The 23,754-nt window shown below is 42.8% G+C and overlaps 2 protein-coding genes across 2 annotated transcripts; both read left to right on the plus strand.

Annotated features, from left to right (window-relative positions):
• Positions 1 to 1,400: 1,400 nt before the first annotated feature.
• On the plus strand, positions 1,401 to 21,080 carry LOC138963057 (dehydrogenase/reductase SDR family member 7-like). The gene is made up of 10 exons (XM_070335058.1): positions 1,401 to 1,576; positions 2,616 to 2,679; positions 13,627 to 13,760; positions 14,824 to 14,973; positions 15,525 to 15,631; positions 16,062 to 16,254; positions 17,558 to 17,604; positions 18,420 to 18,539; positions 19,302 to 19,468; positions 20,843 to 21,080. The coding sequence occupies exons 3-10, from the start codon at positions 13,628 to 13,630 to the stop codon at positions 20,913 to 20,915; spliced, it is 990 nt and encodes a 329-aa protein (XP_070191159.1). The 5' UTR covers positions 1,401 to 1,576; positions 2,616 to 2,679; position 13,627; the 3' UTR covers positions 20,916 to 21,080.
• A 415-nt stretch (positions 21,081 to 21,495) lies between these two features.
• LOC138961292 (uncharacterized) lies at positions 21,496 to 23,754 on the plus strand. The gene has a single exon (XM_070332893.1). The coding sequence runs from the start codon at positions 21,496 to 21,498 to the stop codon at positions 23,752 to 23,754; it is 2,259 nt and encodes a 752-aa protein (XP_070188994.1).

The raw sequence follows: 23,754 nt of genomic DNA on the forward strand, positions 1-23,754 counted from the left end.
AGCCCTGATTTTTTTCATGTAAAGTGTGTACTGAAAGTGTTTTCAGCGGTATTTCTGTGCCCTTGGAGTGTGGTCTGTTTTCGAGTAACATCTGTATGTGAAATCTGTACAAGCTGGGGTGTAGTAAATCGTATTTCTAACACAATTATAGTAACCAAGATCGAGTTTGATTCAGTGTTTAATTGTAACTTTTTAAATAGACCAGATGAATTATTCCAGTCAGTGCATGCCGTAGGTTATCAGGTGTAAAAGTAGTAGACAACACATTTTGTAAAAGTATATATTGTATATTATGGTGGTGTTTCTGTACTTTCAGTGTACTGTAAACAGTTTGAGTGTGTTTACATCTTCTTGTTCACACCATAGTTTGAGACACTTCTGACTCTGCTGTGTGTTAGACGCTGGTTTGCAGAGGTCAGTATAGACATTTTTCAACAGTAGTGTTTAAGACCCAGAATTTGAGTTTACATATTACAGTGACAAACTTTCAGAAATCATGGAAAAAATTAAACTTAGTCAAAGAATTTATGAAAGTGTAAGTTGTTCGTAAAAGAAGAGTAAGAGAACAAGTTTGTCAAAACCAGTATGAATCCATTCTTTTTCTTAACCAGGGGAGGTCATACAATATCAGATATTTAAATAGCCTGAAGATCAAATAAAGATATTGTAAGGGGATTTTTTTAGAAGTGCTGACCATGATACAGGCAAACTTGACAGTTCACGCACAAGCTTCTGTGACAATGGTCTCAGCACATAGAAAAAGTAAAAGATAGAGGTCATTTCTTCAAACAGAAATAGGTTGAGTTTATGCTTGGAATGTGAAAAAGCTAAAGTCCCCCAGCAAAAATGTGTAAAACTAGGTTGCCTTCCAGCCACTTCAGTTATGACAACAAAATATTAAATGAAGAAATTGTGTTAGCTTTGACAAAATGGGTTTTTAATGGGAGTAAGGACCACATAAAATAAATAACAGCTGATTGCGTTTTCATCCTTTGCCTTTTACTTTTATTTTTTAATTGCTACTAAAGTGTTTATTCTATTCACAGAACCTCATTTATTATACCTCTGCAATAAAGAAATCAAATGTATCTTGTGGGTGTTCTTGTCTTGTGTGTGTGTGTGTGTGTGTGTGTGTGTGTGCAATGCAAAACACTTGGGCTCAGTAGAGTGGCTTACAAACAAACTAAAAATCACAGAGACAAAACATATTCAAAAAAAGATACCCCGCACAAGTTTCTGGTTAACGTACACAAGCACACACAGTTGTGAGTTGAACATTAGGGCATACGTGTCGCTGAATGTAACTGCGGTAATTCTGGACTCGAACATGACACAAGTCTGTTGCAGACGACATGATTCCAGGGAGGCAATTCAAGTGATCTGTATAAGAGTTACGTACCTTATTTATCACATGTGTTTCTTCTGTCAATAACAACTGTGACAGCTTTGATTTGCACTTTGAACATATATACATCGTGTGCGCTTGCGTTTATTGATTTCAATGCCGTATGAAATCGTGTCAGTGTGCACGAAGGCATAACAGAAGGCACGAATAGTTTCGCTGAATGGCTGCATGGTAGATCTCTCTCTCTCTCTCTCTCTCTCTCTCTCTCTCTCTCTCTCTCTCTCTCTCTCTCTCTCTCTCTCTCTCTCACATGTGTAAAATTAATTCTTTTAAAAAATGCATCTCTCTCTACGTCTGATTATAAAAAAATTAAGGATTCTTCCTATCAAATCAAGATTCATCTATAACAAAGGTGTCAGGGAATGCACCTACATAAGTACATTCATTGCCTCAAATTTCAAACTGAATAATTCAATAAAACTAAACAAATTAATTACCCCAACCCCTAGAATTGACCTTTACAAATCAAGTCTTTCTTATTCTGGTGCCTTATTGTGGAACTCCATTCCTGATTTAATTAAAATGCAATTCAGTGAAACTTCCTTCAAAGAAATGTATATATATGCTGTTTCTCTTAGAAACAAGTAAATAATTATGTGATAATATTACATCATTGCTTGATATTCATGATGCATTTTGAATGTCTTTTTAATTGTTTGACATGTTAATTATATATACATTGTATTGTAATTAACTTAACTTCTATTTCTTCTTGTTATTATAATCGAGTTACCCTCAATGGGCGAGGGCCGGACGAAAAAAAGCATGTATATACTTTGCTTATTCTGTTACCCTCGATAAATGTATAAAGTTCAAAGAACTCTCTCTCTCTCTCTCTCTCTCTCTCTCTCTCTCTCTCTCTCTCTCTCTCTCTCACCACAGAAATAAAATGTTACTTATTATTTTATTAAAACAAAATTGGTATTACCTACACAGGCGCATGTGGCGTTTTATCGGCCGAAAACCGTGCAAACTGTGTCACCTGGATGTCGGAAAATAGTAACTTTTCTTGTAAAGTTTCAATTTTTATTTTTTTTATTTTTAAGGGTCAAACAAAGTTTGCCTTCTCCTAAGCTCTGTGTGTGTGTGTGTGTGTGTGTCTGTGTGGTTGTGTCAGTGTGTGTGTGTGCACGTGTATTTGCTTGCAATTGCTTCATTAGTATATGGCCTCCAATTCACAGCAATATCATGTTCATATTATATACTCCAGATACACCAGGGGGAATAGAGTGAAGTGAATCGATCGGAACATCTGACCTGTACAAAACGGGAATGTAAACCTACTGCTAATACATATTTTATTTCAGTGTTAGCATGGTTAAAGGGAGGATTCGGGGTGAGGTACAATCTTGCTTTCACAATAAACAAACAAAAAATGAGGTAGTGTTCTAAGAAATTTATTTTGGATAAAGCATTTCCTTTAAATCAGTTTTCAGATTACAATCATATGTTCAACCGACAAAATATAAAAGTTCTTCTGTTTAAATTACTTAGTTTCAAAAATACAAAATCTCCTCTCTAAAAATCTAAAACTCTCTCATCAAAAACCAGACACAACCAGGGGTCCACTAGACCAAAAAATATCCATCGTGAATCAAACGCTTGCTGATCGATGATCAACAACAAAAAGGTTACCCCTGGAAAATAAAACAACACAGCATAAGTATAATTCAACAATCATCAAGATAAAATTTCAGTTTCACTAGAACACTTTTTTATACACCATAGAACAAAACAAAAAGAACATAACACATGATACAACACAATACGTAAACAATACAATGTTATTGTCATGACTGAAGAATGGAATACACTAGGAATATCATATCATGTAATACATGATATATGGAATCCAACCCAATCAGAAATATTGTCTAAACCACAGCCCCACTTGTCTGTGATAACAATGATTCCTCCATAATAGATAGAAGTTATGTTAAGACTATATCAGACACAGCTACAAGCAGAGTCAATCAAAACTATACTTCATCCATTTAGTGATTAGCTATAAGCATAATCACCCTTACAGAAAACCTAAGACATTCACTTGATGTCTCAAATTATTCTTGATGTAACCAGTTGCAGTGCACACTCGAAATTACATCTCTCATAAAGCCGACAGTTAACAAAACAACTGTGCAGACTTAATCTCAGTTCGCGTGGTGATTCCTCTTATCTCAATACAGTGCCTATGTTCCATTTCTTACAACCATGAACAATCCACACAAAACAAATACTTCAGTCTTCCTGTGCTCCGCACAACAACAGTTATGCAATACCCAAATTAATGACAAATCAACTTGAATTAATTGCAGAAATGAATAAGTTGTTAACACTTATCATTTCTATGCCTCAAAACAAGAACAAACAACATCTTGAAACTTTTAGGAAAACCACATGGCCAGGCACCATGTAAGTAAATCATGCAACAAAGGAAAATCAAGTTTTATCAAATATAGTCCTAAAATAATAATCAACTATTACTCACAACTGATACATAAAAAGACATCTTGTATAATCAAAACATTATAGTAAAAACACTAACCTATCATGTCACAATTCATTTCTTCTACAACTTCATACCATCACTTTGCTCAGACACCACATGGTCTTTCTGGCATCTTTCCCAGAATCTCATAATTAATTTCAATCCCAAGAATCCTTCAAGAATAAAAAGTGCCACCTCATATAACTTTTCAAAACAGTACACAATACATATTAGAAACAAACTAACTTAATATTTAAGCCATTTCTTACCTGGTTTAGGAATAAAACGTTTTATAATTCAGGACAAATTTGGGCTGGATCAGCTGGTTCAGTCAGATTCTCAAGGAAAGGAAGATTCAAGTCTTGTAGAAACCCAAAGGTAATTATTAATTTAGAACAGTTTACCTCTTAACAAATAAAACAACATTTCCAAATATTCACTAAAATTACCAAGCTTCAATTAAGCATCTTTCAAATAATTTCTAAACACTAAATATATTTTTAAAGTTCCCAAAAACTATAAACTATAACATTCCTGGTTATTAAAAACTGGGATCCAAGACATGTCTATACTCTTAAACTAAAACAAATTTTCTAATAATAATATTCTAAAACATCATTAAATCATTACTAAATAGTACAAGTAAAGCATAACTAAACAATAATACAACTTTAGACCTTACAAAACAAAATGGTAAAAAACGAATTGGAACCAAACAAGGGAAGTAATTCAAATCATCAAATATTTTAGAACAGCCACAGTTCTTCCCCTTGAGTTGATATAGAAGTTTCTCAGAGCAGCTAACTAGTAAACTGTGAAAGAACTACTAATCTTTCACTGGTTTACATACACCCCTCCAAAGAAAATGTTTCCTTATTTTCTCAAAAAATTGGAACATTTCCCAAAAAATTAAATAACATTTTAACAAAAATGTTCACAAAACCATAATTGTTCCCAACAACTGAACACAGTACAAAACACAACATAAATGCAAGTCATTAGCTATACTTTCCTTCCTGAGTATATATTCAAAACGTCTGGAGAAAACAAAATCTTTTGTCAACTCTTCATAGCACCAAAACACTGTTGCAACTAGCAGTCACAACAATAGGTTACTCTCCACAATTCCACTTAATTGTAGCACCGTCAAAATCATATCATCATCAAAAGGAACAATTCTTTTGAAATAAAAAATGACCAATCTCAGTAAATCTCACTGTTCAACAAACTTACAATAGCAAGTAAAGTTAAGTAAGACTGCAAAAATCTCAACATCAAAATCATCAACACATATGCTTATGACCGAAAAACCGAAAATGCACAAGCATAACATGTAGATTTATCCTCTTTAAAAATACAAACACTATCAAAGAACTTAATACAGTTCTCTAAAAACTCAAAACCAAAATATTCACAATAATCACATGAATATTTGTTCACATCAGCACCAAAATATCCTGTTTTGACTTCAACAAAGCAAACAATCCTCAGAACCAAATTCTGAACTTCAAAAGAAACAAGATCAGACAAAAAATAACAAAGCATCAAATGACAACTCAGAACATGATCATGAACACAAATGTATGATTGTCCGAAGAGCATCCTCTATGTCCCTAGCCATACCATCTGACATGGGTATGTCCTGCAGTGTTACCAAGGACTGAGTCACTACCTCGGATAGTCGACAATTTACCAGACGTTCCAGACCCACACGATGACACAGGTTAAGCCTTTCTACAGGTCGTCTTATTCGAGTCGATCGCCTGCGTGGGGGTGATCTAGCAGAAGTTTCTCCCTCAGTCTCAGAAATTTCTTCCTCACTCCCAGAAGTTTCTTTCTCATTCCCAGAAGTTTCTTCCTCATTCCCAGAAGTTTCTTCCTCAGTCTCGGTCTCTTCTGACGATGCATCTGCTTGCTCTCCTGATGAACTGTCTTCTGACTCAGACTTAGCCTTTTCACTGTCATCTCGGGTAGAGGGGACAAAGGCTGGAGCATTAACATTCAACCCATCTCTCTCAAGTTTGATTAAAACTTGAAAAGGTTCCATATCAGTCTCCTCCTGTTCATCATCTGACTCGATGACTGGGATGTTCTTCTTGGGAATGTTGCGTCTGGGTGCAGGTGTAGGTCGTACTGCCATTGTGTCACCTCCTAGCATACCGATCGGAAGGAGAAGATTTCTGTGCAGCGTTCGCTTGGGACCACTGCCCGTCTCCTCTTGAACCGTGTATACTGGAACGTTAGACGACTTTGACACAACAATGTAGACTCCCTTCTCCCACCTGTCTGTCACCTTGGAGACAATCCTGGGTCCCAGTCGTCGAACCAAGACCCGGTCTCCACATTCCAACTCAGCTGCATGAGCAGCAGAATCGTATCTGGCCTTGTTTCTGTTTGCTGACTTGGTCATATTTGCTGTGGCCAAGTCGTACGATTTCTTCAGCTGCTCTTTCAGTGTTCTGACGTACTGCCGTGGGGTTCTTTTGTCTTTACTCAGATCTATACCAAACGCTAGATCAATCGGCAGCCGTGGTTGTCTCCCGAAAAACAAGAAATACGGACTAAAAGAAGTGCTTTGGTGAATACAGCAGTTGTACGCGTGGACTGCTGCGGGTAAGCTTTTCCTCCAGTCAACCTTTTGCTCATCTTCCAGACTTCGCAACATGTGGATTAGTGTTCTGTTCCACCTCTCCACCGGATTCCCAGAAGGGTGGTAAGGTGTCGTCCTACACTTCTTTATGCCTGCCAGATCGCATACTTCCTTCAGAAGTTGTGACTCAAAATCACGTCCCTGATCTGACAGAATGCGTTTAGGAAACCCATAGATCATGAAGAAATTGTTCCACAGAGCCTTAGCCACAGTCTTAGCAGTCTGGTCTTTAGTACAAATGGCAGTACCAAACTTGGTAAAATGATCCATTACCACTAAGATATTCTGCTTCTGTCCCTTCACATCAATAGTAAGATAATCGATGGAGAGTAGCTCAAGAGGGAATGATGTCTCTATGCTGTTCATAGGAGCTTTCTGTTGACGCGCCCCCCTTCGAATACAGCGACTGCATTTCTTGATCTTAGTTTCAATGTCTCGAGCCATGTACGGCCAAAAGAAACGGAGTCTGGCTTGTCGGATTGCGTCTTCAGCATGTGTATGGAACAAATCCTCATGGACTCCCCTCATGGCTTCAGCCCTATGGGAGGAAGGAACAACTAGCTGCCACCTAATGTTGTCTTCTTCCAGCACTCTTCTGTATAAGACACCGTCCTTCACCTCTAATTTTCCCTGTTCTTTGGCAAGCATCTTCAACTCGGGGGTACAGTGTTCTGTTTTGCTGGCATCCAACTTCACTCTCTGTTCCAAGTGTTTTATCACTATCGCTAAGTTTTTGTCTTCCAGCTGAAGTTTTCGCCAGCAGCGCTCAGATCTCGGTGTTGGTTCTTCAGGCGGGCCTAGAATGTCATCACTAATCAGTTCCGGGTTCTTGACTAAATGTTCAACTGCTGGGTACCACTCTGACTCAGAATCCTGAAATTCTGTGTCGTCTTGAAACTGTTCGCGATGCTGGACTGACTGGCGACAAAGAGTAGCAGTACGACGGACTCCCTTAGCGGTGAGGATGGCACACACAGTTTCCCGGTTCAATTCTACGGTTGCCTGGGCCTCTTCCTCAAACCTTTTTGCCTTATCGCGCAGGAACTCAGTCTCCTCCATCATTTTCTGGTACTCTAGGTCTTCTTCAGGCGGCTCCTGCGGACGTCGGGATAGAGCATCGGCATCGACGTGAGTTGTCCCCTTCTTATACCTCAGTTGAAAGTCAAAGATTGATAGTGATGAAAGCCAACGGTGACTGGTCGCGTCAAGTTTTGCATTTTTTAGAATGTAGCAGAGCGGATTGTTGTCCGTCACGACGGTCACTGGCGAGCCCAGAAGATAGTCGCTGAACTTGTCGCTCATGGCCCACTTCAGTGCAAGAAATTCCCGTTTGTGTGCCGGATAATTCTGCTCAGACTTGTTCAATCCCCGGCTTGCGTAGGCTATCACCTTCAACTGTTTGTCCTGTTCCTGGTACAGTACGGCGCCTAGACCTGTGCCACTGGCGTCGCAATGAAGAGTAAAAGGTTTTCTCTTGTCGGCAATCCCCAGAACAGGTGAATTTGTGAGCGCTTGAATGATCGACTGGAATGCTTTTTGTTGTTTCTCACCCCACAGATGGGAAACATCTGACGAGAGACTCAGAGTGGGCTTCTTTGATCCTGTCTTCTTCTTGCACTTAGCTGGAACATATCCTATCGTCAAGTCATTCAGGGGTTTTGCCAGACTGGCGAAGTCTTCGATAAAACGGCGATAAAACCCTGCAAAACCAAGGAAAGACTTGACCTCTTTCACGGTGGAGGGTCTTGGCCATGAAGTGACAGCCGCAAGTTTCTCTGGGTCAGGGCGTATGGTCCCCTCTGATATCATGTAACCCAGATGACGGATCTCGGTGGCTCCGAAAATACATTTGGACGGATCAAGCTTCAAATTGAATTTTCTCAGTCTTTCGAGCACTTTCACTGTTCTTTCCTCCAGTTCTTCAAGCGACTGTGCATGAATCAAAATATCGTCCAGAAATATTATCAGCTCAACAAGATTCATGTCACTAAAAACAGTCTCCATGAGTCTCTGAAAACAAGCGGGAGCATTCACTAGTCCTTGGGATAACCTATCCCACTCAAACAAACCAAAAGGAGTAATAAATGCTGACACTTTGCTGGCATGATCAGACATGGGAACCTGATAATAAGCTTTACACAGATCCATGCTGGAAAAATACTTAGCTCCGCTTAGTGTCAAAAACAGATCCTCAACCTTTGGGATGGAGTAGCTATCTCTCACTGTACGTGCATTAACTTTTCTGTAATCAACACACATTCTGAGCGCACCAGTCTTCTTTCTCACAAGGACTATGGGACTTGCAAAAGAAGAGTTTGATGGTCGTATGACCTTTGAATCCAACAACCCCTGAATATGTTGTCGGCATTCCTCAAAGTCTCTTGGAGAAAGAGGTCTTGCTCTTTCTCTGATGTCAGGTCCAGGCTGCAGCTCAATGTCAAAAAGTCCTGTCTCAGCCCGACCAATGTCAAACTCACTTTTAATAAAAACATCACTAAAACCGTCCAGTCGTTTTCCAAAACGATCACACCACTCAGGCGGAGCTTTCTCACCAAACTGAAACTTTAGTCCTGAGGGTTCTGAGGATGTGGTAGTAGTTGCACTGCAAGCATGTACAGTATTGCTGTCACTGTCACTGTCAGTACTCTCACTGGGTGACAACGTACTCAATAGTTTGTGAAGGTCATACTCAGCATGTACAACAAACAAATCTGCAACAATCTGACGTTTTCTAACAACAATGTTACAATCAGAACTGTTACATAAAAAGACTTTAAGACGGGGTAGAGCACTGGTAGGCACCTTGCAACTGATCACCCTCAGACCTTCAGGTAGGGTATGAAAAACTGGCTCTTGAACAAGAACTGAACTTCGCGTACTTGGTACGTGAGCTCCGCTGAAACCCTTGACCTCAACGGTCTCACCGGCCGGGACAGTGACATCCTTTTCAAGTAGTCTCACTGAACCAAGCCGTCCGGTCTCATTTCTGGCTAAGTCTTTGTATGCAAAAGCTACTTCACTTCTGAGAGGTAACACAGTTGCGAAATGCCCCCCGACTCTCTGCTCACCCTTCTTCGCGAACAGATTAAGGGTGTTTGTGCCGATAATGAATGGTACTTTAGAAGAATACTCAGTATCGGGGCAAACAAGAACCATAGTGGACACACTCTCACTCACACCAACAACATCCAATGGCAAACACACACTCATCACAACATAGCCCAAATATGGTACAATACTTCCACCCGCCCCTCTCACAGTGAGTTCAGTCTCCAGATCACGCAGTTCCAAATGCTGGAAATGTTTTCGATAGAAAGATTCACCGACTGTAGACACCTGTGACCCTGTGTCGATGAGACACGTACTACGCACATCACCTATCTGGATAGGTGTCTCACAGGCTGGTCCCACTAAAGAGTCAATGTTACTGTCACAATCATCTGTATTAAGTTCGGCAATAATATCTGTGCTGCTTAAATTAACCGACGTCCTGGAGGTGTTCTTCACTACTACTCTCACAGTCAGATCAGTGCACTGTGCACTGAGCACTATCAACCCTGGTGGAAGTAGATCAGGATCTCGGGGAAAAATGTTAATATCCTTGGTCGTTTCATCAGGTATTTTCCCCCGTAGTTCTAATGTCTTCCCAGGATTGATACTGACTGTGAGAGGACTTTGCAGCCTAACTGCATTGAGACTCAACAAACCGCTGTCGATGATGTCGGCGGCCCTGTTGAGTCTCCGGGCTCTCTCCGTGGCAGGAAGCTCAGTCAACGGCGGCCCGTTGCCATTGACTGACGACCGTTTAACGGGCTGCCCATCTTGGACCGCTCCTCCGCGACTCTCCTGGGATTTGGAGGACTCCTGCAATCCCTCGCGATGTGTGCCCCAAACACCCCGCAATTGAAGCACAGTCTCTTGCCCCCCCTCGGTGCAGGTCTCACGCCCTCTGTTGGGGCAGGCCGAAGGCGCTCTGCCACTTTGTCGGCCAGCTTGTCGTAGTCAATGGCAGGGGCCTCCACCTGGTGGGCGTGTGCCTGTGTTGTGGCCTTCATTGCCGATGCTGGGGCCATCTCCGCCGTCCGGCGGACCATCAGCAGTAAGTCGTCCAGGGCTGGTGCTGCTGTCCCTGGAAAACCAAATTTGTTGCGCATCTCCAGGGCCAGCAGAGGCAGGGTCGACTGTAAACCCGTACAGAAGGTTCTGTAGAGTTTCGTCTGGAGTTCTTCTTTTCCGAGCTTGGCCATCGTGTTGATCTCCAGCAGCTCCCCCCAAAGCTGAAGCAGAAAATCAGCTGCCTTCTCTTTTGGTTTGAGCCTTCTGCTGGCAAAGGCAAGGAGCTGGGCCTCAGTGTCCTCCACACACCCAAAAAGACTACGGATTTTAGAAATAATGTCCGCGTTGGTGGTCAGTTCCTTCACGGCGTTGAAGGCCACTCCCCTCAAGCTGGCCAAGATGCGGGAGTCGCAAGGCTTGAGGTCGGGTGTCAGCAGAAATGATTCCATCTGCTGAGCCCAAGCCCTAAAATCACACTCGTTCCCTCCAGCGGGGGCAAGGCCGGTGAAAGTCTTCAACCTCTGAGGCTGGGGAGGGTTGTCCACTTGGACCGTGATGGGTTGCTGGCGTTGACGACCCAGTTCCTCTGTGACGCCAGCCAGTCGCTCTCGCAGGTCGTTCAGCTCGGCTGTGGCGGCGTCAGTCGCCTCTTGCTTCTGCTTGATGGCCTCCTCCTTCTGACGCCCCAGCTCATTGGCCATCTCCTTGACCTGGTCCCGCAACTCCGCCATCTCGTCAGCGGTTGGGGCCGTCTCACGAGCCATCTTTTTAAATCTGTATCACCCTGGTTGTGTACCGCGTGTTACAAATTAAAAAAAAATATGTCCTACAAAAAATCCAAAAATTTTCCTTCTTCTTACTACTGTATAACTTCTTTTTCCTTTCTCTATTTTTTTATGTACTAAGTTGAAAATTTTCTGTGAAACAAAAAAACCTCGAGTCCCTTATTGGGCGCCAAAATGTAAACCTACTGCTAATACATATTTTATTTCAGTGTTAGCATGGTTAAAGGGAGGATTCGGGGTGAGGTACAATCTTGCTTTCACAATAAACAAACAAAAAATGAGGTAGTGTTCTAAGAAATTTATTTTGGATAAAGCATTTCCTTTAAATCAGTTTTCAGATTACAATCATATGTTCAACCGACAAAATATAAAAGTTCTTCTGTTTAAATTACTTAGTTTCAAAAATACAAAATCTCCTCTCTAAAAATCTAAAACTCTCTCATCAAAAACCAGACACAACCAGGGGTCCACTAGACCAAAAAATATCCATCGTGAATCAAACGCTTGCTGATCGATGATCAACAACAAAAAGGTTACCCCTGGAAAATAAAACAACACAGCATAAGTATAATTCAACAATCATCAAGATAAAATTTCAGTTTCACTAGAACACTTTTTTATACACCATAGAACAAAACAAAAAGAACATAACACATGATACAACACAATACGTAAACAATACAATGTTATTGTCATGACTGAAGAATGGAATACACTAGGAATATCATATCATGTAATACATGATATATGGAATCCAACCCAATCAGAAATATTGTCTAAACCACAGCCCCACTTGTCTGTGATAACAATGATTCCTCCATAATAGATAGAAGTTATGTTAAGACTATATCAGACACAGCTACAAGCAGAGTCAATCAAAACTATACTTCATCCATTTAGTGATTAGCTATAAGCATAATCACCCTTACAGAAAACCTAAGACATTCACTTGATGTCTCAAATTATTCTTGATGTAACCAGTTGCAGTGCACACTCGAAATTACATCTCTCATAAAGCCGACAGTTAACAAAACAACTGTGCAGACTTAATCTCAGTTCGCGTGGTGATTCCTCTTATCTCAATACAGTGCCTATGTTCCATTTCTTACAACCATGAACAATCCACACAAAACAAATACTTCAGTCTTCCTGTGCTCCGCACAACAACAGTTATGCAATACCCAAATTAATGACAAATCAACTTGAATTAATTGCAGAAATGAATAAGTTGTTAACACTTATCATTTCTATGCCTCAAAACAAGAACAAACAACATCTTGAAACTTTTAGGAAAACCACATGGCCAGGCACCATGTAAGTAAATCATGCAACAAAGGAAAATCAAGTTTTATCAAATATAGTCCTAAAATAATAATCAACTATTACTCACAACTGATACATAAAAAGACATCTTGTATAATCAAAACATTATAGTAAAAACACTAACCTATCATGTCACAATTCATTTCTTCTACAACTTCATACCATCACTTTGCTCAGACACCACATGGTCTTTCTGGCATCTTTCCCAGAATCTCATAATTAATTTCAATCCCAAGAATCCTTCAAGAATAAAAAGTGCCACCTCATATAACTTTTCAAAACAGTACACAATACATATTAGAAACAAACTAACTTAATATTTAAGCCATTTCTTACCTGGTTTAGGAATAAAACGTTTTATAATTCAGGACAAATTTGGGCTGGATCAGCTGGTTCAGTCAGATTCTCAAGGAAAGGAAGATTCAAGTCTTGTAGAAACCCAAAGGTAATTATTAATTTAGAACAGTTTACCTCTTAACAAATAAAACAACATTTCCAAATATTCACTAAAATTACCAAGCTTCAATTAAGCATCTTTCAAATAATTTCTAAACACTAAATATATTTTTAAAGTTCCCAAAAACTATAAACTATAACATTCCTGGTTATTAAAAACTGGGATCCAAGACATGTCTATACTCTTAAACTAAAACAAATTTTCTAATAATAATATTCTAAAACATCATTAAATCATTACTAAATAGTACAAGTAAAGCATAACTAAACAATAATACAACTTTAGACCTTACAAAACAAAATGGTAAAAAACGAATTGGAACCAAACAAGGGAAGTAATTCAAATCATCAAATATTTTAGAACAGCCACAGTTCTTCCCCTTGAGTTGATATAGAAGTTTCTCAGAGCAGCTAACTAGTAAACTGTGAAAGAACTACTAATCTTTCACTGGTTTACAGGAAGAATGAAGCCGAAAGACCTTATCACAACGGGCGTTATCACGCTGGTGTTGGTTGCCGGGGTGATGGCGGTCATTCTGCTGACCGGTGACTCTGACCTCTTCTTGTGGGCGGCAGACCTTTTCGGCAAATCTCCAGGTATACATGCAGCTGCGTGCAGAGCTATACATGTACAGTGCAACCCCCTTTTAAGACCTCCAAAAATCTGATAAAATCAGGTCTTAAAAAGGAGGCGAGTCTTAAAATGGGGGTGAATTTACAGAGGTTATGACTGAATTTGAGAAACATGTTACATGGTCTTAAAAGGGAGGGAATCTTAATAGGAGGGTTCCACAGTACTGGCAACATCCATAGATGCAGTTACAATGACAACCACAATGAAAGCACACATATCTTTATTCTTATTGACATCTGCTGCAGTGATCATTTTGATGAGAAATACAGAGGAACGTACCCCCCAATTAAAGACTCCCACCCTTTTAAGACCCTTCTTCTTCTTCTGCGTTCATGGGCTGAAAGTCCCACGTACACTCGTGTTTTTGCACGAGTGGAATTTTACGTGCATGACCGTTTTTTACCCCGCCATTCAGGCAGCCATACGCCGCTTTCGGAGGAACTTTTAAGACCCTGTTATCTCAGACTTTCTGTTCATAACTTCTGTAAATTTACCCCCATTTCAATGCTCCCTCCTTTTTAAGACCTGATTTTCTCAGATTTTTGGAGGTCTTAAAATGGAGGTTGGACTGTATACAGGCAACACCGTGATAGACACAGTAACAATGACTGCACATATCTTTATTCTCATTGGCATCTGCTCATCAGTGATCGTTTTAATTGGACATGTCAGCCTTCATGGAACTCTTTTGACCAGATTTGACATGAAGTTAGTGTCTGTGTGTGACTATACACCTGGCTTTGACGTTGTGATAAAGATGAGGGGAATTAGAGCAGACTTGTCATTTTTATGATTAACGGTCTGAGACAAAATGCTTTCATAGTGTGTGTCTTATGCATGTGTCTGTGTGTGTGTATGTGTGTGAGAGAGTTTTGTTTAAGTGTATTTTTTTATTTTTTTTAACATATGTTTTTGGGTGTGTGCATTATTTGCTTACGCCAGATGGAGGTACTTCAAATCCTGTCATTTAATAGCGGGTATCAATGTGTAACTGTATCACTACATGTACATGTGCGTGTGTTGCAGGCAGTCTGGCCGGCCAGGTGGTGTGGATCACGGGGGCGTCCAGTGGTATCGGGGAGGAGCTGGCCTACGTTCTGGCTGCCTCCGGTTGCAAGCTGGTGCTGTCGGCACGGCGTCGGAACGAACTGGAAAGAGTGGGGCAGCATTGTATGGGTATGTTAATTAGGCAAAGAAAAAAGTTCAATGTCTCCGTTTCCCAGATTGACTCTATTTTTTCGTCCCAAACTAGAACTGTTTTGACCCTTCCAAAACATAAACAAATAAAAAAAGAATGAGAAATGACAAAATTCGATTTTGCAAACTTTACAAGGAAAGTTACTCTTCTCCAAAATCCAGAGGACACAGCTCGCACAATGTTCGGCCAATTAAAAGCTACAAGGGCCTGTGTTAAAAAAAACAAAAAACTTCCAACACCCACCCCCACCATCCCTCTCAAAATAAGATGTAGGAGGAAAAGAAGAGAAACGTGCAGCACAGAACTGTTACAGTGTCTAATCTCAATCCAACACTAACAATTAACACCTGCACAAGCAACAGAACACTTACAATTAACACCTGCACAAGCAACAGAACACTTAAAATATCAAGCCACTGTACTTCTGGCTCAGTGTTCAGTACAGTACAGACAACATTCAAGGTTAATTTTGTAGATGTAAATTCTATTTGGTCTGTAATTGTTTTATTTATTTTATTTTGGACTTCAGATGAGTACAAGATGCGTTCGGAAGATGTGCTTATCTTACCGCTGGATCTACTGCAGTTTGATACACACAAGAGTGCTGTGGACATTGTGCTGACACATTTTAAAAAGGTAAAGAGTCTCAGTGACAGAGCGGTTTCTTGACCATGGACAAATGAAGCCATGTCAATTTTGACAGCAGATTGGTGAAGCAATGCAATACAATCTGTGTGTTCTAATTTAAATGTTATTAGATCAAGCCTCAATTCCTTTTACATCTTTCTCTTCTTCTCTGAAGTATTTGTCAGTAGTTTAACTGTACTGCATTTGATTTTGTTAGTCTGTCATTGACTGCCTAAGATCTTTCATCAAGATTGATGTATTGGTCTATCAATAGCATTTGTATTGATAATTGCATTAAATGGCGGGGGAAAAAAATCATACAAATAAATACCCACTTGTCCAAAAACAACCGAGTGTTCGTGTAAGTTTCAGCCCATGAACGCAGAAGAAGAGGAAGAAGCATTACATTTTTACTAGTTTCGCTGCTGATTTCACCCAGATAGACATACTGGTCAACAACGCTGGGCGGTCACAGCGCGCCCTGTGGGTCAACACGTCATTTGAAGTGGACAGAGAGATACTGGAGGTCAACACACTGGGACCACTGTCGCTGACCAAGGCTGTTCTGCCGCACATGGTCGAGAGAAAGTCAGGCCACATAGCCGTCGTTTCCAGCGTTGTTGGACTTATGGGTGAGTGTGATAAAGTGACGAAATAATCATTTGATAAAGAAAGGGAAATAAGCGCTCTAAATGCACACGACATGTGTGATAGAGTAAGTGAGAGTTATACGGAACCAGTCTCCTGGCACCTGAGATAATATCAAGCCGAAAATTAAAAGAGATGAAACAATATGCAGACGATAGGTTCAATTAGGCTGCTTTATTTTCTAGAATTATGAGGGGATGATTGTACAATGGTTTAAAGTTACCCCCAAATCCTTTCCACCTGATAGGAATTTGGTATTTAAAAAAAGTAAATTCAAGAACACACACAACTGAGCACACAACAATGGAACCCCCTTTTAAGACCCCCAAAATTTAAAGGTACTGAACTTGTCAAATCCAGGTGCACGGAGCCCCTGGGGCTTTTAGTCATACCTCAGGCAGCTATCCGTTAGAAGAACTACCAAGTTTCATTGACTTGCACCCAAAGAGTCAAGAACTGCGATTTTTTTACGAATTAATTTCGTACTCGGACCCGGCTGGTCTTGACCTATTTTTGGATCTAAATTTAGATCGGGTAGATCACCACATCATGCACAAAAAGACACGTCACTAGCAAACTATGTCAGATGTCATCATGAGTTTGTGTAAAACAAAATGGAGGCCGGAATCACTCAGTTGAATCGAACTCCGACCAAACACCACGTAATAACTAGGTTAATTTATCCACTCGCGTGAACAAGAAACTGTCGAGCTTCACAGATGTCGTCGTTGGGTAGTTTTGGGTTTGTTTCACTACCATAAGAGGATTTTTGAACTGTAAATGCACTCAGCTGCAACAAAAACGCAAAACGAAGGCTGTGAGCTGCACTGTGCCTTTAAGATTCCTTTCACATTCTCAGACCTTCTGTTCGTAGCCTCTGTTAATTTACCTCCATTTAAAGACTCTTTCGTTTTAAATACCTGATTTTTAAAAATTGTGGGTGGTCTTAAAAAGGGGGCGGGTTCCACTGTATTCACATATGTGGGTTAGCATGTCAAAGGTGATTAATGTGCAGTATACACAAATCTAATACTGTGCATGGCAAATTAAATTCTTAAAAGTGAACAATGCAAAATGTTTATCAGCTTACTGACACTCAGATCATTTTACAGAACCGACCCTCCCTCTCCCCTCTAACCCCCCCTCCCCCCCTCCCCCCCCCCCCCCCCCCCCCCCCCATTATTTTCCCCTTATCTGTTGCCCTACCCCTCTGGAACAGTGCATCGTTTTTCATGTGGGGGAAAAAATCACTTCACTTAATTTTTACATTTCCTCGTCTATGTGCAGGAGCTCCTGGCCTTGGTTCCTATGCGGGATCGAAGCATGCACTTCATGCAAGTATTTTCTTCTTTCTGCAAGTCTCTTACATGTGTGTGTGTGTGTTTTTGTGTGTGTGCATCGGTGCGTGTGTGTGTGTGTGTGTGCGTGCGTGTGTCTGTGTGTGCTTATGTCATAAGAATAATATAAGAGTCAGAACCTTACAAAGAAGTTTAATGTAGAAACTGTAACTACTCACACATTTTGTGAACAGATGCCAGGTTTCACATGTAGAGAGTTGCAGTGTTACACAAGGTACACTCATATGGCTCTATCTGACCAGGTATGGATATATCCGTACCCACTCATAATTATGGCTCTATCATCTGACCTGGTACGGATATATCCGTACACACAGTCACTTCAGTCGCTTCCTGTAACGTCGATCTAACGCCTGCATTCCAGCGTGTTGCTACACAGTTTCTACACAGTTTCTACGATTCTGAGTGACCTGCTGCAGCACAGCTGGTCTCGGCTATAAAAAAACTTTGTCAAGATGGGTGGGGTAGAAAGTGTTAAGGCCATCAATTTAAGACTTCCCTCCTTTGCCTTTTCAGATTTTCTGTTACTGTTTGTAAATTTACCTCCATTTAAAGACTCCCTCCTATTTAAGACCTGATTTTATCAGAGTTTTTAAAGTCTTAAAAGGGAGGTTCCACTGTATTAGCAAGCCTTGATTTTTCAATTCTTTTGATCCAGCATCAGGCTAGAACCCACAGGGAAAAAAGTCATTTGACCAAGTCGATGGACATTTGCAAAATCAATGTTTTGTTTTGTTTTTAGTTTGTACAACTCTTTTCTGGTTAGCTGATTAAGTCATGCACGTGTGCAGGGCTGGTTTGATACCTTGCGTATGGAGGTGTTCGAGGACAACATTCACATCTCCATGCTCTGCCCAGGACCCATCTTCTCCAATGCACTCAAGTTTGCCTTTACTGGAAAGTCGGGAGAGGTAAATAGAGAGAGAGAAAGAGGGAGAGAGAGTGTGTGTGTGTGTGTGTGTGGGGGTGTGTGTGTGTGTGTGTGTGTGTGTGTGTGTGTGTGTGTGTGTGTGTGTGTGTGTGTGTGTGTGTGACAATATGAAATTTGTTCACATATTTCACTGCATGAGTTCATTTTCAAATTATTTGTTATAGGTTGATAGTCTGAAGCTGTTAAATTAGCTCAGCATACACTTAAATGTACAAGTTCACGCATGCACACTCATACATACACACACACATGCACAAACACACATGCATTCATGCACTTACACTTGAAACCAAATGCACTTGTTAATGATCCTACCACTTGGCTGTTTTCTTCCCTGCACACACACACACACACACAACCCACACACACAACCCACAACACACACACACACACACACACACACACACACACACACACAACCCACAACACACACACACACACACACACACACACACACACTGACACACAACCCACACACACAACCCACAACACACACACACACACACACACACACACACACACAACCCACACACACAACCCACAACACACACTCACACACACACACACACAACCCACACACACAACCCACAACACACACACACACAACCCACAACACACACACACACACACACAACCCACACACACACACACACACACACACACAACCCCCCCCCCCCACACACACACACACATAGTAAAATAATACAAACAATGTTATCAACAACTCTGCTCATCTCTCCAGGCACTGGGAGTGGACATGGAACCAGGTGAACGTCGCATGACGACAGAACGCTGCGCCCACCTGTGTGCTGTTGCCATCGCCAACCAACTGGATGAGGCATGGATCAGCCTTCAACCCGAGCTGTCCTACTATTACCTCAACCAGTACATGCCCGCTGTGGCCAGGTGGTAAGTACATGTATTACCTTACACAGCGGTAAAGTGCACCCCCCCCCCCCCCCCCCCCCCGCCTCCCCGTTGCGATAAGAACATCCCTCCACTTGTCTGAGTGCGTGCGTGTGTGAGTGTATGTGTACATGTATCTGTTCCATTAGGGATTGCTTAGAAAGTCTTCGATGTTTTAGTGGTTTTCCTGAACTGTTAGTAAATGAGATGTATTTTGTGTTTTAAACCGCCTGACACCGCGAGGCAATTTTCTTGGTTTTGATAAGAGAACAGTAAAATATTTGAGTCTTGAAATGCTTCAATAGTTTCCGTGAAAAGTTTAAGGCACAGTCGTCCCTGTGAAATCAGTTTGGCTCATAATCACAGATCTGGACATGTTTTTAAATTTATGCGGGATATGAACATCCCTCCACTTGGACTCATACCAAAAACCAACCTGCTTTCCATGCAGAGTGAGACATTTTTAATTCATTAATTTTACCCAAAAAAACCTCCAGTAGCCATTGCAAAATTAATTCATTAAAACAAAATCTCACTCTGCATAGAGAGCACTGAGGCTGTTCATTTTTGGCTCACGTAAGTGTAGCCTATGCGATGCTAACTTTTGTCTGTCTGTGCGTGCGTGCGTGCGTGCGTATGTATGTATGTCTGTGGTAGAAACTTTAACATTTGAAGACGTCATATTACATTGACGTCACATTATGACGTACGAGGGTTAGACGTCACGCGATGGAATTACTGAAAGTCTCGGTGATTGTTATTTTGAGCGGGCCGAGACTAGTTGGCAGTCGTGTCCATGTAAGTAGGCAGACAGATCTAGATCTAGTGTCTCGCTTTCTTGCACAGTTTCACCTATGCTCTTTCTGTGTGTGTGTGTGTGTGTGTGTGTGTGTGTGTGTGTGTGTGTGTGTGTGTGTGTGTGTGTGTGTGTACTGTGTGTGTGTATGTGTGACGTTTGTGTTACTGTTTGTCGATTTCTTACGTGAGCCTTGAAGGCTTCGCCTCTTGTTAGTACATGTACTACGTCTCCTTGTGGAGGGATGGTCTTATCCTATGTGAAAACCTGACCAAATCTGAGAGGGCGATTCGCGTTGCCTACACCTGTGCCTTTAATGTTATTGTCAGATTCACGGGACATCTGTCACAGTTGTGAGGGTATGGTTGGTACTCTGAGCTAATAACTATGATATCAATTATGTTATTAAAATGGTCTGATTTTCTCACTGGGCTATCTGTGAAGAGATATTTTACTCTCTCTTTGCTCTGCTGGTAAGAGATTTTTAGAATCGCGAAAGAAAGGCTCTACCGATTTGCAGTTATTTCTTTCTGAACTTTGATTTTTTATATGCATACGTGTATATTTTTTTTCTCGAACAGGGCTGCGGTTAGGATCGCAGGTCCAAGACTTCAGAAACTCAAGGAAGGCAGAAATGACCTCCATGCTTCCTGAAAGCGGGGAGTGCATGGCAGACAATAGTGTACTAGTTTTATTCCGTCTGAATCCTACATCGCTCCTCCTCTGCTATCCACTCATGCTCACACGCCATGTTTCAGTATTGTTTGAGTATTTTCTTTTTTCAAACCATTCTAATCTTACAAACAAAAGACTAATCCTGAAATTCAATCACATATTCTTACCTCAACTCACATAAATGGCATTAACTTCAGTTCATTGCTAAGATATTGAAGTAGTACTCGACCCTGGTAAGGGGGGAAGTAACTCCCTAAGAAAAACAATCCGTAGTCAAGGACGGGAGTCACCTCCCCTACCGGTAACCCGCACATGCGCGGTCCTGCTACCGGCCGTCATTCCACCCACTTCAACACTACTGCACAGACGTGTTGTTGTACTCCGGCATATTTTTTGCCTTGGCCTTTCGTGGAAGGCCATTTGACCCTGGTCTTTGCGTTGCTATCTTTAGGTAAGATCGTTTCACTATCTCTTCGCTGCGTTCGTTCGAGTATTTTCGTTCGTTTGAGTATTTTCGCTGTTGTAATTCATCTCCACGTGCGCGTGTTCGATATTGCAAATGGCGGACAAAAACTCAAAAAGCAAGGGCAAACTTGTTTCCCTACTCTCTTCACCGGGAAAAGAGAAGGATAAAGACAAGTCTAAGTCTAAATCAAAGACGCGTGCCTCTGTGTCTTCTTCACAGCCTACTTCTTTAATTCTGGTTACTGACCCGGTGACTAAGAAGACAGAACGGGTGTCGCTCGACTCTACGTCACCGTCACCGGTTTTCCCTACGCGGGAACGTTCTTCTCCTCCTCTCTCGCGCTCGCAGACGCCACGGTCTAGCGAGTCCGTGTCGCGGGAAGAAATTCTGGCTATGTTTGCCACTCTGAAACATGACCTAGTTGCCTTACATTCGGCTGAAAGGCCTGTCGCTCCCCTCCCGCCTGGCGTGGGGGGGGTGGCTTCTCTTTCTCGGCTGCGGCCGTCCGCGACGATCACGTCGGCTGATCTCGGGCCGGATTTTTCTGGTTCGGTTGCGGATTCCCCTGCCTTTTCAGGGGGGTTCGCGGCCTTAGCGCCGCCCGGTTCCAGCGCTTCGGCGTTGGGCGGCGTTTGTGGGAGTCCCCATCTTTTTGGGGGCTCACACTTGCCTGCGGGCCCGGGTTACGCTCTTGCGTCGCCGGGTTCGCAGACGGCTCCTCCCCGGCAGTACACCGTCCATCACGTGGCGGGTGCGCTAGGGAGCGGCGTAGCGCGCCAGCCTGCCCCCCTGGGATCAGTTTCGGCTGTCCCGGCCTCTGGGGGGCAGGCAGCAGCGTCTTGTTTGCCCAGCTCTGGCCTACAAGATTCTGTCGGCGGTCATCGACCTGTAGCTCTTGGTTCGGCTGCCGCCGTTCCTGGTTGGAGTTCGCAGGGGGTAGGCTCCTCTGGTTGCCCCTCGGGGCTTCCGGTCGGGCCTGCCCGCGGATTGTCGTCCTCGACTTCCGGTTGTGCTGTGGCAGGCACTTCCGGTGGAGGACAGCGGGCTAGTGGTTCCGGTGGCAGTGTCCCTGCTATCCCGTCCCTGGTTACGCATCGACTTCTGGCCCCGACTTCTGGTTCCGCCGCGGCGGTTCCGGTTGTCGGCGGTGCTGTTGGTGGACAGTTTGCGGCGCTTCCGTCTATTGTTCAACCGACTCTAGCCACTTCCGCTTCCGTGGACGGGTGGGTTTCCGGTTTACCGGACCCTCCTTCTGATGGAGATCAGGAAGGTTTTGGAGAGGAACAGGAAGGGGATGAGGATCGTTCCGAATCCGTTACCCCCTTACGGATTCCCAATAAGCTGGGCCCTACTCTGGAGTTGGCTGCGGAGATAACCTCACGGTACTTCCCTGAGGGTGTCTCCGCCGACTCTACTGTTGTCGCACCCCCTCCTTCTGCTTTGGCAGACTTTGCGGGCGCGGGGGACACGAGGGCGAAGTTCCGTTTCATGGAATCTCCTTCCGTCCCGTTTGTGATGGCTCAGGTGTTGGCGGACGCTAACACACCCTACCCTCTTTTGGCTGCTCATGGGGAAGCCCCCCCTTCTGCCCAGCCTTGGTTAACCTCGGCTCAGGCAGGCGGCGGCCTCCCAGCCAACTCAAGAAGATCGCGGCTGCCTAGCAGGCCACATTCTCTTCTCTCCTCTTTTTCGCTGCCCACAGCTCCACTTCCGGTGACTCCGGAACTGGCTCGCTTGCGGCAGGATGGTTATAGCCGAGATAGGACTTCCGTTTGTACGGAACAGAGTCTACTCGGGCTGGAGGAAAGCGGGCGTTCTTCCCTTGAACTGACCTCTTTAGCGGAAACGCTCATCCGGTCTCTCACGAGAGCCATCGCTTCGTCCATCGAGCCTTTTAGGTTTCGTGACGATGCTATTGAGGCTGATGCTGCCATGCTCCTGGCGGCGCTTGCGAAGGTCACTGACAGTCAGATGACGTTTGCTGCTCGGCTCTACTCTCAGGTGGTGTTCTGGAGGCGCGAGGCTTTTCTTAACGGTTCTCGCCTGACGGATAAGGCCACCATAGACTCTTTGAGAGTCTCTCCCTTTTCAGAGGGTGCGTTGCTGGGGTCACGCTCTTTGGATGCCCTTCGGCAGCAAACTGAGGAAACTCGTGACCAACATGTGGTGCAACTGACGGAACTCGCTCTTAAGCAGCACAGCAACAAACCACGGAGTTCTGCGTCAGCGCCAGACAGCTCTTCTGGGCAGCAGTCGTCTCGCGCAGGTAGGGGTGGGTCACGGTCCCGTCCTTACCAGCGTAAACCTTCCTTCGGGAAGCGGGGGTCTGGGCGCAAGCCCAACCCCCAATGA

The sequence above is a fragment of the Littorina saxatilis genome, linkage group LG3 (genome assembly GCF_037325665.1).
Source record: "Littorina saxatilis isolate snail1 linkage group LG3, US_GU_Lsax_2.0, whole genome shotgun sequence".
NCBI lineage: Eukaryota > Metazoa > Mollusca > Gastropoda > Littorinimorpha > Littorinidae > Littorina > Littorina saxatilis.

Bases quoted from the DNA above. Each gene is read 5' to 3' on its own strand.
- LOC138963057 (XM_070335058.1), top strand. From the start codon at position 13,628: ATGAAGCCGAAAGACCTTATCACAACGGGCGTTATCACGCTGGTGTTG. The intron at 14,974-15,524 runs GTATGTTAATTA...TTTGGACTTCAG, and splicing joins AGTGGGGCAGCATTGTATGG to ATGAGTACAAGATGCGTTCG. The intron at 19,469-20,842 runs GTAAGTACATGT...TTTCTCGAACAG, and splicing joins ATGCCCGCTGTGGCCAGGTG to GGCTGCGGTTAGGATCGCAG.
- LOC138961292 (XM_070332893.1), top strand. From the start codon at position 21,496: ATGGCGGACAAAAACTCAAAAAGCAAGGGCAAACTTGTTTCCCTACTC.